At 41.9% G+C, this 13,450-nt stretch overlaps 1 protein-coding gene across 2 annotated transcripts; it reads right to left on the minus strand.

The window, feature by feature from the left end:
- Nucleotides 1-115: 115 nt before the first annotated feature.
- On the minus strand, nucleotides 116-13,444 carry LOC131142985 (inter-alpha-trypsin inhibitor heavy chain H3-like). Of its 2 annotated transcripts, none has more exons than XM_058091718.1 (22): nucleotides 13,268-13,444; nucleotides 13,151-13,180; nucleotides 12,174-12,197; nucleotides 10,678-10,832; nucleotides 10,501-10,605; nucleotides 10,275-10,437; nucleotides 10,079-10,189; nucleotides 8,517-8,645; nucleotides 8,311-8,427; nucleotides 7,874-8,042; nucleotides 6,964-7,089; nucleotides 6,703-6,884; nucleotides 5,183-5,368; nucleotides 4,967-5,106; nucleotides 4,605-4,765; nucleotides 3,753-3,779; nucleotides 3,617-3,676; nucleotides 3,418-3,531; nucleotides 2,321-2,522; nucleotides 1,897-2,069; nucleotides 560-671; nucleotides 116-477 (listed from the first exon to the last, which is right to left on the minus strand). In XM_058091718.1, exons 1-22 carry the CDS (start codon nucleotides 13,379-13,381, stop codon nucleotides 339-341), a joined length of 2,739 nt encoding a protein of 912 aa, XP_057947701.1. In that variant the 5' UTR covers nucleotides 13,382-13,444; the 3' UTR covers nucleotides 116-338. The 2 variants fall into 2 exon arrangements, with proteins under 2 accessions (XP_057947701.1, XP_057947700.1); XM_058091717.1 differs by having other exon boundaries at nucleotides 12,165-12,197.
- Nucleotides 13,445-13,450: the final 6 nt, after the last annotated feature.

Here is a 13,450-nt window from a genome sequence, read left to right on the forward strand (position 1 = left end):
CTATTTGTATTTTTTTTTTTGTATCGATGACAGTGCCGTCAACTCTTTACACATGAATGAAGAAAATTATTGATACCGGTAATATGAGCGGAAACCAAGTATGAGAGACAGAAAACAGTTTAAACATGAAGGATCTCAATTTATTGTGGAATACTTGACTGGTTAAATCCAAAAAGGGTACAATAATCTGTGTAATGCTGAGAATAATGTGATAAACTAACAATGAAGACACACTGATGAAGATTAACACAGCCATCCGTGTGTGTATTAATTTGAATTTTGGCATTCATGGGGAAATAGAGTGACAGTTCATCTTTTCTTAGTCGAAACTGCCATTTCTAAAAATTGTTAAAGAGGCCAGACACAATGTAGTCTGAAGCTTCTCCATCAATGAGACCTGTACCGTTATTATGAATGAACCAACAGGGAACATTTTCTCCGTTCTTCACATCTCTCCTGAAGTCTCTTTGCCAGCCTCTGTGGATCAACAGAATCTCACATGTATATTCAGTATTTTACACTAACACCATCAGTGAATAGTCTCAGGTGTACGGCCTACCTGGTCACATTAAGCTCCTTTCCTTTGACGTACATGGTGGCATCTGGTTTGTCTGAGGTTTCTCCTGGGTGCAGGTTTGTGACCTCAAATTTAATCCCATGGTAAAACTGACCTGATTGATGAGAAGATTATTTCAAGTCAAGTGTTCAACTTTTCCAGATTTATCTTGGTTACATTGTCATTACTGAACGACCAAATGCAATGTATATCACAATATTGCTTATATATGTGTTTTTTTTCAGAGATTCTTTATTTAAGAAACGATCGCTGTCTCGTGGTAGTCTATGGTCTATCATTATTCAAAACATATTGAAAATTGAAACAGCACCTTAAGTTTCTAAGTTTCAAAGAAATAAATTGAAGGCTAACTGTTAGCTTGGCAGTTTTCTAGCTAGCAACTGACAACTTGACAACCGTTTATCCTCACTGAGGGTCACATTCATACCCAGTGTTCGGCACGTTACTTTAAAAAAGTAATTAGTTAGAGTTACTAGTTATTTTTCCTAAAAAAGTGAGTTCCTAACTGAGTTACTTCACTACAAAAGTAACTAGTTACCAGTAAAAGCAACAGGACAGCAAAGGCAGGTAGCATTAGCTTTTCAGTAGGTTTGAGTTGCTCACACAAGACGTGGACAAAGTTTTTTTTTCGGGGACATAATATATACATTCGACGTGTACATTTTTACCTTTAACCTCAACGAGGTTAAAATAGTGTCTGTACTTCCCTTTGGCAAATGGTGTCTTCCCACGACAGTCCTCTTCACTCATGTCTTGTTATGCTGCATCGACTACCCGGCACTTTGGAGGTGCTCTAATCACCCGCCCACCCAAGTTCTCTGATTGGCTGAAGACGCACTCTTACTAAACTTTTAGCCAATCCCCGTTGCTTATGTGTTCTAAACACCCGCCTACCCAAGTTCTCTGATTGTCTGAAGACGCAATGTTGCTAAACCTTAGCCAATCCTCATTGCCTATATGTGCTCTAAACACCCGCCCACTTAATTCTCTGATTGGCTGAAAACGCAATCTTACCAAACCTTAGCCAATCCTCATTGTTTATGTGGTTATCTCATCCCCTCCCTTGTCACTCTGCGTTTCAGATTTGTTATGAAGTCGGTGATATATTTTTAGTTACTTCAGTAACGTGCGGTGTAACGGCGTTATGCTGACAGTAAAAGTAATTAGTTAGATTACCCGTTACTGAAAAAAGTAACGGCGTTAGTAACCACTTCCCATCACTGTTCATACCTATGGACAATTTAAGTGACCAATTAACCTAGCATGCGTTTTTTCTGGAATGTTGGGGTTGACTTGATGATTGTGTTGTTATACAGTACCTAGCAAACCGTGTACAGACGGGGACAGCAGGTGGGTGTCCAGCGTGTAGAAACCCAAATAGTCCTGGTGGTACGGGTGGTTCTTCCACACCTTGTGTAGCAGGACCACAAACTTGACAGAATCTTTAAGAGTAACTGTAAGGCTGCGGTCCTTGGTCAAGAGAAGATCCATGCTAGGTTGAGAGGAAAACAGAAGCAATATGAGTGTTTGTTTTGGGATGTACCAGCCACAATGAGGTACAATGAGAATGTATCCAGTGGGATTGTCAAAAAGCTACTCATTTTCCAACATCTTTATTATTGTGGTTAGAGTTTGAGGTGGTGTAGAACTACACTGAATCACACTGATCCCTCATTAGATTGTGCTGTCATCTAACGCTGCGGGCGATCTGCGGAGTGTAATCCTCATTGTGCAAGCACTCACTTGTCTCTTTTGAGGGTTGTTGTGTTAGACCACTGCAACTTGACCCGCATGCCGTCTTCAAGCACGAAGATGCTTTTAGTGCTCACCTCCAGTCTCACTCCTAACCTTTGCTGAATGATGCCAAAACGCCAAAAGTAGGTGTTGATTTTGCCATCGGGAGGAATTTGTTTGTCTCCAATGATTTGGCCATTCACCAAAATACCTGAGGAGACATGGAATTGCGCTTGTTAGAGTCCCTCAAGTTGAAGCATGGAGTCTTAAACACGGACAAGAACCGGGACTAATATTCAGATCATCCCAAGATTGTTCAAATGGTTGAATTTCAATTCCTGGTTTTGATGCCTCGTTGGACGACCCCTTCCCCGGCTATGTCCGAGCTCCTGGAGGTCCAGTTCCATGCTGCACTTCTCCACCTCCCCTGGAACCTCTCTGGGTGTGCACCAGGTGGAACATCTCATTGTTATGATCGGGTTGCAAACCCTTTTCCCCTTTAAACTGCCCACCTTCCACGGATCCTTAACAGTAATTTAGCTTCACATGCTGCGCTTCCTCACCTTCCATGGAGCGTTTCCAGGCATGCTCCAGGAAGAACGGGTAGCCAATCTGGCCTAGAACCCCGGTTAGCACCTTCATTTAAACCTTCATTAATAATTTCAACAAAAACCGACGCATGCACAGGAAGAACATGCAAACTCCAAAAAGAGGGTGGAATTGAACTCGGGTCTCCTAGCTTTGAGGCCTGTGTGGTAACCACTAATGCGCCCTGCAGCACAATGCTTATTCAGCTACATAAAAAATAAACATGAACAGAAAAGGTGTCCAGTGTTTATGTAACATAAATATTTTTTTCATTTATAAGTCGCTCTGGAGTATAAGTTGCTGGAACAGCCAACCTATGAAAAAAAGTGTGACTTATAATCCGGAAAATACGGTAATATGGAAAATATTGGCAATATTAGCCACATTTTTGCCAATTGTTTCTCATTCTAACCATACTTCAAACTGAACACTGGAGTTGTTCGAATTAATGATGATGTCCAAATTTCCTGATGTAAATCAGCAAGAACGAGGTGATATTAATGAGAGTCTGGGCTCACCTGACTTTCGGTCATTAACCAGGTTGAAAATAGTCCCTGGTTTGTCATTGATGTTGAAGCACAGAGAGTCATCTTTGTCTGGGAGCTCGATGATGAAATGAGGATCTCCATCCACTGCAGACGAAGCAATCAAAATAGATATCAAACTAAACTTGATTCTGTTTTGGATTATTACTGTTGTTGTGTGGATACTACTTACCGAAATATGACGGTGTACTGTGGTAGTTATGGCCGGGTGTCATTGAAGTGGAATAATGTCCTGGACACCGCACCCAAAGAAGCGATATCAGAAATATACGCTATTGTCATTGATTTAAAAAAAGTGGGAGTCTTACCACTTCGTTCTGCCTGTTGTCTTTCCTCTGTCAGAAAACAGGAAGCAAAAAAAAAATGGCAACAGTCACAAGAAAATTGTCTTCAAAGAAACATTTATCACACACAATACCCCGACACACAAGAAAACGTAAAATATAACATTATGTCTATGAATAAATGAATTTATCAAAATATTTTTAAATGAAGAAGCTGCATGGTAACACATTTATTTTTATTTGTAATGCAACATGTTTCAAAAGGCTAGACTACTGCCAGTTGAAAAGGACACAGAGTACACCGAAAGAGAGAGAGGCCGACAACATGTGTGATGAAGGAATTATGGTTCAAATTTGTTCAAATCTGACACTAAAGAGAAAGACGTTGTGGTTCAAGTAGCAAGGACGACGACGAGTGACGAGATTGTTATTATGATTGTTATTATTATTATTGTTATTATTATTATTATTCATTCATTCATTCATTTGTTACCGCTTTTCCTCACAAGGGTCGCGGGGGTGCTGGAGCCTATCCCAGCTGTCTTCGGGCGAGAGGCGGGGTACACCCTGGACTGGTGGCCAGCCAATCACAGGGCACATATAGACAAACAACCATTCACACTCACATTCATACCTATGGACAATTTGGAGTCGCTAATTAACCTAGCATGTTTTTGGAATGTGGGAGGAAACCGGAGTACCCGGAGAAAACCCACGCATGCACGGGGAGAACATGCAAACTCCACACAGAGATGGCCAAGGGTGGAATCAAACCCTGGTCTCCTAGCTGTGAGGTCTGCGTGCTAACCACTTGACCGCCGTGCCGCCTATTATTATTATTATTATTATTATTATTATTATTATTATGTGTCTTACCTTCAGTCAGTTTATCAGCGATAAGGGTGCTGTTCGATTTGTCCTCATCTTCAGGCTTGGTGACCACCATGGAGGTGAGAGGGGTGACAAAACTGTACCGCAGGGACATGTCCAGGGCCTTGGCTGTGGAATTAGTTTTCTCATCCTCACTGCCAGTCTTGCTGTAAGAATGAAGACCTCGATATTTGTTTCACCCTCAAACTAACGCTTTCGCCCTATGAACTCTGCCTGACAATAAATGACCATGCTGATATTGACAAACAAAGAGGATTCTGAGAGGTTGGTGTCCGACTATTTTTTGTTAGGCTTGTAAGAAAGAGAGATGTCAATGCTTCACCAACTGATATTTGAGCTTGACTGACCTTTTCTCCAGTAGCTGCTGGATGGTGAGGTACGCCCACAGGCGCTCTGTGAAATCCCCAAAGATGTACTTCTCATCAGGGTAAATAGTACCCCAGTCCAGAGCACTGGCCTTGCCCTGCGCTTGGAAGTTTTCTTCACACTGAGGGGGGGGTTTACAAAGCATTAGACAATGTCTCTATAATATGGAATGCTTTAAGATAAAGGTTTTTACTCACCCCCTGGGCGACAACTTCCACCATGAAGTTATCCAGGTTATTGTCTGTCACATGACCAGCCACCACAATCTCTGAGCCGTTAAACAACTGGCTGAAGTGGTTGGTGGTGAGGAAGTCGACCGCATTGTCCGGGTAACGTACATGCACTTCTGAAAGTAGTGGGCTGGCCACTTCCTCATAGAAATCCTGGAAGAAATCCATGCAAACATTTGTGTGGAAACAGGATTTTTCCTCATTCAAGATGAACGTCATCCAGTTTATGAAAGACTCTTGTCTCTGTCCTGTTTGCTTAGTCAAAATAAATAACTTCTTGTAACCAGTCCAGGTTATACCCTGACTCTCACCTAAAGTTATTTGGGATAGGCTCCAGCTTCCCATAACCATTCATTCATTTATTCATTCATTTTCTACTGCTTATCCTCACGAGGGTTGCATCGGTGCTGGAGCCTATCCCAGCTGTGTTCGGGCAAGCCAGCAATAACAGGGCACGCATACGCAAACAACCATTCACACTCACATTCATACCTATGGATAATTTGGAGTCGGCAATTAATCCCTAGCATGTTTTTGGAATGTGGGAGGAAACCCATGCATGCATGGCCGAGATTGGAATTGAACTCGGTAGAAAATGAATGAATTAATGAATGAATGAAATTATGAAATTTATGGGGACTCAATTGGAATCACTTCAGGGTTTATTATTCATTCATACATTCATTTTCTACCGCTTATCCTCACAAGGGTCGCAGGGGTGCTGGAGCCTATCCCAGCTGTTTTCAGGCGAGCCAGCCAATCACAGGGCACATATAGACAAACAACCATTCACACTCACATTCATACCTATGGACAATTTGGAGTCGCTAATTAACCTAGCATGTTTTTGGAATGTGGGAGGAAACCGGAGTACCCGGAGAAAATCGAGGGTGGAATCAAACTCGGGTCTCCAAGCTGCGTGGCCTGTGCACTAACCACTCCTTCACCGTGCAGCCCCTATACCATTCATTCATTCATTCTTTCATTTTCTACCGCTTATCCTCACAAGGGTCGCAGGGGTGCTGGAGCCTATCCCAGCTGTGTTCAGGCGAGCCAGCCAATCACAGGGCACATATAGACAAACAACCATTCACACTCACATTCATACCTATGGACAATTTGGAGTGGCCAATTAACCTAGCATGTTTTTGGAATGTGGGAGGAAACCGGAGTACCCGGAGAAAACCGAGGGTTGAATGTGGAATCGAACTCGGGTCTCCAAGCTGTGTGGCCTGTGCACTAACCACTTCACCAACGTGCAGCCCCTATACCAGTGGTATAAAATTGATGGATGGATATGGACAGTGGGAATTGAACTACAGTTGGTTCAATTTTTATGTGAAGACATGCAGTAATCTCCGGACTCTATATGTACCCAACAACCAGTGTCCTAGTTGACTTCAGAGGTTCCACTCGATAACATTTTATCGTTTTTCCTTATCTATATAAGATTCTACTAAAATTGATTCATAGCCATCATTCAGCACCTGGAGTTGAAGAGCTGCATCCGAGCCTGTAAAAATTCTCCGAGCCAATCCCTTGTTTTGTTGACTCAGCCCATTCAAGAGGGAGTAGTCCACATCATTTCCGAATCCCAGACAGAACAAGGACATGCTTCCGTTGTTGGCAGAACGTACATTCTGCTGGATCCTCTGGGGGTTGGATTCACCTTCAGATGCAAAGAGACACAATGTGTTTGTATTTAGGCGCATCAGCAATCAGCGTACACAGACACCCAGGGTATGTACCCTCATTCGGCATCCCATCAGTGAGTAAAATGATCATATCGATGCTTCTCTCTGGGACTCTGTTCTCCGCCTTGTCTGCCCGTAACGTTTTCACAGCTTGCAACACTGCGTCGTTTATGTTGGTGCCTACATCAGACAACAGATGATTAGAAACACATCAAGTGTTTTCAGATATGTTTGACGTAAATTCATTCATTCATTCATTCATTCATTTTCTACCGCTTTTTCCTCACGAGGGTCGCGGGGGTGCTGGAGCCTATCCCAGCTGTCTTCGGGTGAGAGGCGGGGTACACCCTGGACTGGTGGCCAGCCAATCACAGGGCACATATAGACAAACAACCATTCTCACTCACATTCATACCTATGGACAATTTGGAGTCGCTAATTAACCTAGCATGTTTTTGGAATGTGGGAGGAAACCGGAGAAAACCCACGCATGCACGGGGAGAACATGCAAACTCCACACAGAGATGGCCGAGGGTGGAATTGAACCCTGGTCTCCTAGCTGTGAGGTCTGCATGCTAACCACTCGACCAACGTGCAATCACAAAATCACATCCAATATTCCCATCCATTCATTTTCTATGCAGCTTATCCTCACTAGGGTCACACAGGTATGCTGGAGCCTATCCCAGCTGTCTTCGGGTGAGAGGCGGGGTACACCCTGGACTGGTGGCCAGCCAATCACAGGGCACATATAGACAAACAACCATTCACACTCACATTCATACCTATGGACAATTTGGAGTCGCCAATTAACCTAGCATGTTTTTGGAATGTGGGAGGAAACCGGAGTACCCGGAGAAAACCCACGCATGCACGGGGAGAACATGCAAACTCCACACAGAGATGACTGAGGGTGGATGACACTAAATTAATTGCTTTTTATTTTTTTATTTTTATTTTTTACCTCCTCTCGGCGACAAATTTGCGATGAAAGATGTGGCTTCAGCCACATTCTCCTTTGTCGCTTTGATTAGTGATTTCTTCCAGGATTCTATTCTGTCATCAAATAGGATGAGGGAAAAGTAGTCATCCTCCTTGAGATCTTGAAGGATCTTCATCATTGCCTCTCGTGTCTAGACAAAAAAAAAACATCTCAAAGTATACGGTGTTAACCTGAAATAAATAGGCAACCAACTTGGCCAATGAAAAATATGCTGTAGTTTCCAGAAGGTCTTTAAACCTGACCAGCACTATTAACTTCTCATTAGTGATCATGATTGACAGCAGCTGAAATAATCAGTTTGATAGCACTCACTGGCTTGACTAATCCAAAAGCAGAGGTGTCACTATCACAGATTTATGCACATAAAAAAAAAAGTTCTACAAATATCCGCCTCTTACCTGCTGAATTTTAGTTCCGTACATTGAGCCGCTTCTATCAATGACAAATACTACATTTGTTGGCACCCTGGGCAGGTCGGGTGGGGCAAAGAAGTGCACAAAGTATCCATTGACAACCTTGAGGGGCAGATAAAAGGCTCCAATTGAATGACAGGCACAATGTGATGAACTGAAACCCCGCCCTTTATAGAAAGTCTACCGCTGACCTGGATTTCCCCGAGGCTGGTTGCATGGTTTACATCGTACTTGATGAGAAAATCCCCATCGATCAGACTTCCATCACAACTTGGACATGTCCTCTGCTGCTCCACGGTTGGTGAGAAGGAAATGTGTGCCTAGAGAGGTAGGGAAGAAATCAACCATATTGCTTCTATTCTTCACATTCTGTTTAAATGTCAGTCCAAATCCCGATTAGGAATATTCATTCATTCATTCATTTTCTACCGCTTTTCCTCATGAGGGTCGCGGGGGTGCATGGTAGGTGCTGCTGTTTTGGTTAGCGAAAAAGTGAGCAATAAAGTTTGCTTGACTCGTCAATTAATCATTAATTTGACAACAACTTGAGATTTTCCAGGGAAAATTAAGAATTTATTTAGCATTAGGGGCACACGGTAAATGAAAATATCCAAGATTCCTGACAAATGGCAACGACAAAACAAAGATAAATTCATGATTCATTCTCTACCGCTTATACTCACGAGGGTCGCGGGGGTGCTGGAGCCTATCCCAGCTGTCTTCGGGCGAGAGGCAGGGAACACCCTTGATGGTCGCCAGCCAATCACAGGGCACATATAGACAAACAACCATTCACACTCACATTCATACCTATGGAGAATTTAGAGTCGCCAATTAACCTAGCATGTTTTTGGAATGTGGGAGGAAACCGGAGTACCCTGAATAAGTCGCTCCGGAGTAGAAGTCAAAAATAAGCAGAAAATGCTTAATTAGGTAAAAAAAACATACATAAGTCGCACTGGAGTATAAGTCAAAAATAAGCCAAAAATGCATAATTAGGTCAAAAAAACATACATAAGTCGCACTGGAGAATAAGTAAAAAATAAGCCAAAAATGCATAATTAGGTCAAAAAAACATACATAAGTCTCACTGGAGAATAAGTAAAAAATAACCCAAAAATGCATAATTAGGTCAAAAAAACATACATAAGTCTCACTGGAGAATAAGTAAAAAAATAAACCAAAAATGCATAATTAGGTCTAAAAAAAACATACATAAGTCGCACTGGAGTATAAGTCAAAAATAAGCCAAAAATGCATAATTAGGTCAAAAAAACATACATAAGTCGCACTGGAAAATAAGTAAAAAATAAGCCAAAAATGCATAATTAGGTCAAAAAAACATACATAAGTCGCACTGGAGTATAAGTCGCATTTTCATTCATTCATTCATTTTCTACCGCTTTTTTCTCACGAGGGTCGCAGGGGGTGCTGGAGCCTATCCCAGCTGTCTTCGGGCGAGAGGCGGGGTACACCCTGGACTGGTCGCCAGCCAATCACAGGGCACATATAGACAAACAACCATTCACACTCACATTCATACCTATGGACAATTTGGAGTCGCCAATTAACCTAGCATGTTTTTGGAATGTGGGAGGAAACCGGAGTACCCGGAGAAAACCCACGCATGCACAAGGAGAACATGCAAACTCCACACAGAGATGGCCGAGGGTGGAATTGAACCCTGGTGTCCGATTAGGAATAATACTGACTCAATGTTCTGAGTCGACCCAAAGTGAATGACGGGTTCTACCTTCTTTTCTGTGACAGTTTTCTCCACCAGGGGGAGCAGATCATTGGAGAGGAACGTTGCATGGGCATCAACGAAGTTAATGCCTTGAGGCTCGTAGATGTTTGCCACGATCTGGTGCACACACACATAGAAAGAGGAGGGATGGAGCTGCATAGTCAGTTCCGGATGCAGAATTCCGACATGAAGCTGCATTAACCTGAAACTCCTGGACCAGCTGTTTGGGTTTCACTCGGGTCAGAATCTCATACTGGCCCTGTTTCCTCTGAAGAAGCTCCTCATAGGTCAAAACAAAAGTGACATTGCTTTGAGCTGCAATGTTGACAGACACGGAAAACTTCTCCATTTTCCTCCCGGAAACCCTTCATCGGAGTACAAACATCAGAAACGATAACATGATCTTGTTTTGGCCTTGATCGACTCACTTGACCAGTCCAGCAGTCTGTCCAGAAGAAACCGCCTTCTCATACTGTTTCTTGGCTTTCTCCTTCTCCTTCACCTCTCCGACATAAACCTGCCCGTTGATTTCCCTGAGAAACGTACAACATGATGAGTCATGATGCTAAAATGAAGCACAACGTACGACCGAAACGGCGTCTTACATGCTAAAGTTGGTGATGAAGGCCGTCTTTGGGAGATCTACCTCGAAGAAGATTTCCTGTGAGATGTTGGCTTTGTTCAAAGCCTTGGAGGTCATGACGGTGTGAGAGAAACGCGACGCCACCGTGCAGTCCACCGTCACGCTATACACCTCCACCTGCGTCGAGTGTCATGAGTGAAACAGCCAGTGGCACAAAGGTTGAAACAGTGGTTGGAATGTACCATTTATGCTCTATGGGGTAGTTGCCGTATTTTCTGGACTATAAGTCACTCCGGAGTATAAGTCCCACAAGGCCAAAAATGCATAATTAGGTAGAAAAAAAAACGCACTAGAGCAGGGGTCTTAAACACGCGGCCCGTGGGCCAAATGTGGGCCGCAGGACACTAGTTTGAGGCCCCCGCCTTGATATGAAAGTTTAATGTTAGTGCGGCCCGCGCAAGTTTGATATGGATGCTGTATGGTATCATGTACCCAGAAAAAAATTATTACGTTTGATTAATGTTGATGTTAAAGGTTAAATAACTGTTAATAGTTATCCTCCCTATCCGTGTGGAAGTGGTAAGTTTTTGGCTATTTAAGTTTAAAGGAAATAACTTGAAGGCTACCGTTTAGGTCGCTAGCTCTCTAGTTTGCGAGTTAGCATGTGTCTCAAGACCCTGCAGTTGCGCAATATGTTGTAAATAAAAAGAGTATAAATGTGACTATAGTCGTGTTTTGTCATGTCTACAGGGCTCTAATAATGCTTTGTTCATTTTAATCTGAAAAAAATAATTTGTCTACCCACCAACTATATGTGGTTTCTTAAGTTTTTATTATTATTATCATATTTATTTATTTATTACTGATTGATTGATTTTCTTAATTCTTGATTTGTTTATTTATTTTTCATCTTATTTTGTGCAGAAAAATAAAAAGTAAGATATTTGAGAACAGTGGAATGTTTTATCAGAGCTTTTACTGTAGAAAATCGGAACCAAAGCACTGAAAAAGTTTGTATATTTTTCTGTTTTTAATGAATGCGTTTTTGTTTTTTTTTTGGAAAACCTGATGCGGCCCAGCCTTGCCCAGACCCTAGCTCCAGTGGCCCCCAGGTAAATTGAGTTTGAGACCCCTGCACTAGAGTATAAGTCCCATTTTTGCTGGTAATTTATTTTCCAAACTACTTGACCAAAACCGACATTACGTCCTCTTGGAAGGCAAGTTCTAACAATAAAAGAATAGAGAACAGGCTGAATAGGTGTAAGATATGCTAACACAATGCTTATTCAGCTACACAAAAAATAAACATGAACAGAAAAGGTGTCCAGTGTTTATGTAACATAAATATTTTTTTCATTTATAAGTCGCTCTGGAGTATAAGTCGCAGGAACAGCCAACCTATGAAAAAAAGTGCGACTTATAATCCGGAAAATACAGTATATACTAAATATAAACAAAAGTGTTTTGGATTTTGCACTGTTGTTTCCTTGTTTCCTTTCCTTGTCATACATTTCTCACCGTGACATCTGTTGTACTTCTTTTCTGTAAGAAAGAAATGTTGGATAATTAGATGGGAATTGGACAGCACATCTTCAGTGTTGAACCACAACCTTATCTGTTAAAAGTTATCTGGAAAAAGTTCAACCATTTTTAAATACGCAGTAGTACCTCGGTTTTATTATTATTTATAATTATTGGGACACTATAGACAGATTCCAACGAAGGAATCCTTTAATCAACTGTATTATGTGTGAGTGGCTGGTTTATTTATTCATAGAACGTATCGGCCTCCTTTTAAATGCTGTGTGCAGTGCACGAATGAAACATTCAAGCATTCTACGTATTACTGAGTTAGACTTTAAACTTTTTTTAAATTGAGTGCAAAACCAAAAAAAAAAATGTGCAAGTGCTAGAACTCTGATAAAAATGGAAAGAAACACGCATGAATTCAAGAAAAAAGTAATCGTAAAGTATGAAGGTAGAAGAAAGTTCGAGTTCTAACCGCCCACTGTTACATTTGTAACAGACTAAAAATGTTTTTTGCATATAAAACTAGAATTATTCTACATAGAATATGTGTTGTGTTCATATTTTTTGGATATCTGGAACAGATTCATGCCCTGCGATTGGCTGGCCACCAGTCCAGGGTGTATCTCGCCTCTCGCCCGAAAACAGCTGGGATAGGCTCCAGCACCCCCGCGACCCTCGTGAGGAAAAAGCGGTAGAAAATGAATGAATGAATGAAATAGAACAGATTAATTGGATTTGCATGATTTCTTACGGTAGAAATTGATTCGGTTTTTGTCTGATATGACAAAATCGGAGGTTCCACTTAAGTTAAAAATAACCATAAAATATCATTGTCATTTTACACTTGTATTACAATTAAAAAGTCGCAAGTCGGATCGCCTTCGACTTCAACGCTACACAGCCCGTCATATCTTATCCGAGTAGTTTTTTGTTATATTATACAAAACAATAACATAATAATTTACCTGCTGTGTCCTGGCAGGGCCTCCTGTCTCCTACAGAAAATGAAATACAATTGGAAAAAATGTATGAAAAATAAAAACAGCTCGACACATGCCATTAAGCAGAAGTTAAAATGTTACCCTGAAAGGTCCATCCTGTCCTGGGATGAGAAGATCCCCCTGGGCTGGGCTGGCCAGCCAAAGGCAAGCGCTGCCCCACAGCAGCAGTAGTCGGACACCCAACGCTCCAGACATGACCAAAGCTCAACTGAACACAGGCTGACTTCACCACTGAGGTAAGCTCTTTGGTCAGGGGGGAGGGAT

Source organism: Doryrhamphus excisus, chromosome 1 (assembly GCF_030265055.1).
Source record: "Doryrhamphus excisus isolate RoL2022-K1 chromosome 1, RoL_Dexc_1.0, whole genome shotgun sequence".
Lineage (NCBI taxonomy): Eukaryota > Metazoa > Chordata > Actinopteri > Syngnathiformes > Syngnathidae > Doryrhamphus > Doryrhamphus excisus.

Bases quoted from the DNA above. Each gene is read 5' to 3' on its own strand.
- LOC131142985 (XM_058091717.1), bottom strand. From the start codon at position 13,381: ATGTCTGGAGCGTTGGGTGTCCGACTACTGCTGCTGTGGGGCAGCGCT. The intron at 10,833-12,164 runs GTATGACAAGGA...CACTCGACGCAG, and splicing joins CAGATGTCACGGTGAGAAAT to GTGGAGGTGTATAGCGTGAC. The intron at 6,885-6,963 runs GTACATACCCTG...TTGCATCTGAAG, and splicing joins TGATGGGATGCCGAATGAGG to GTGAATCCAACCCCCAGAGG.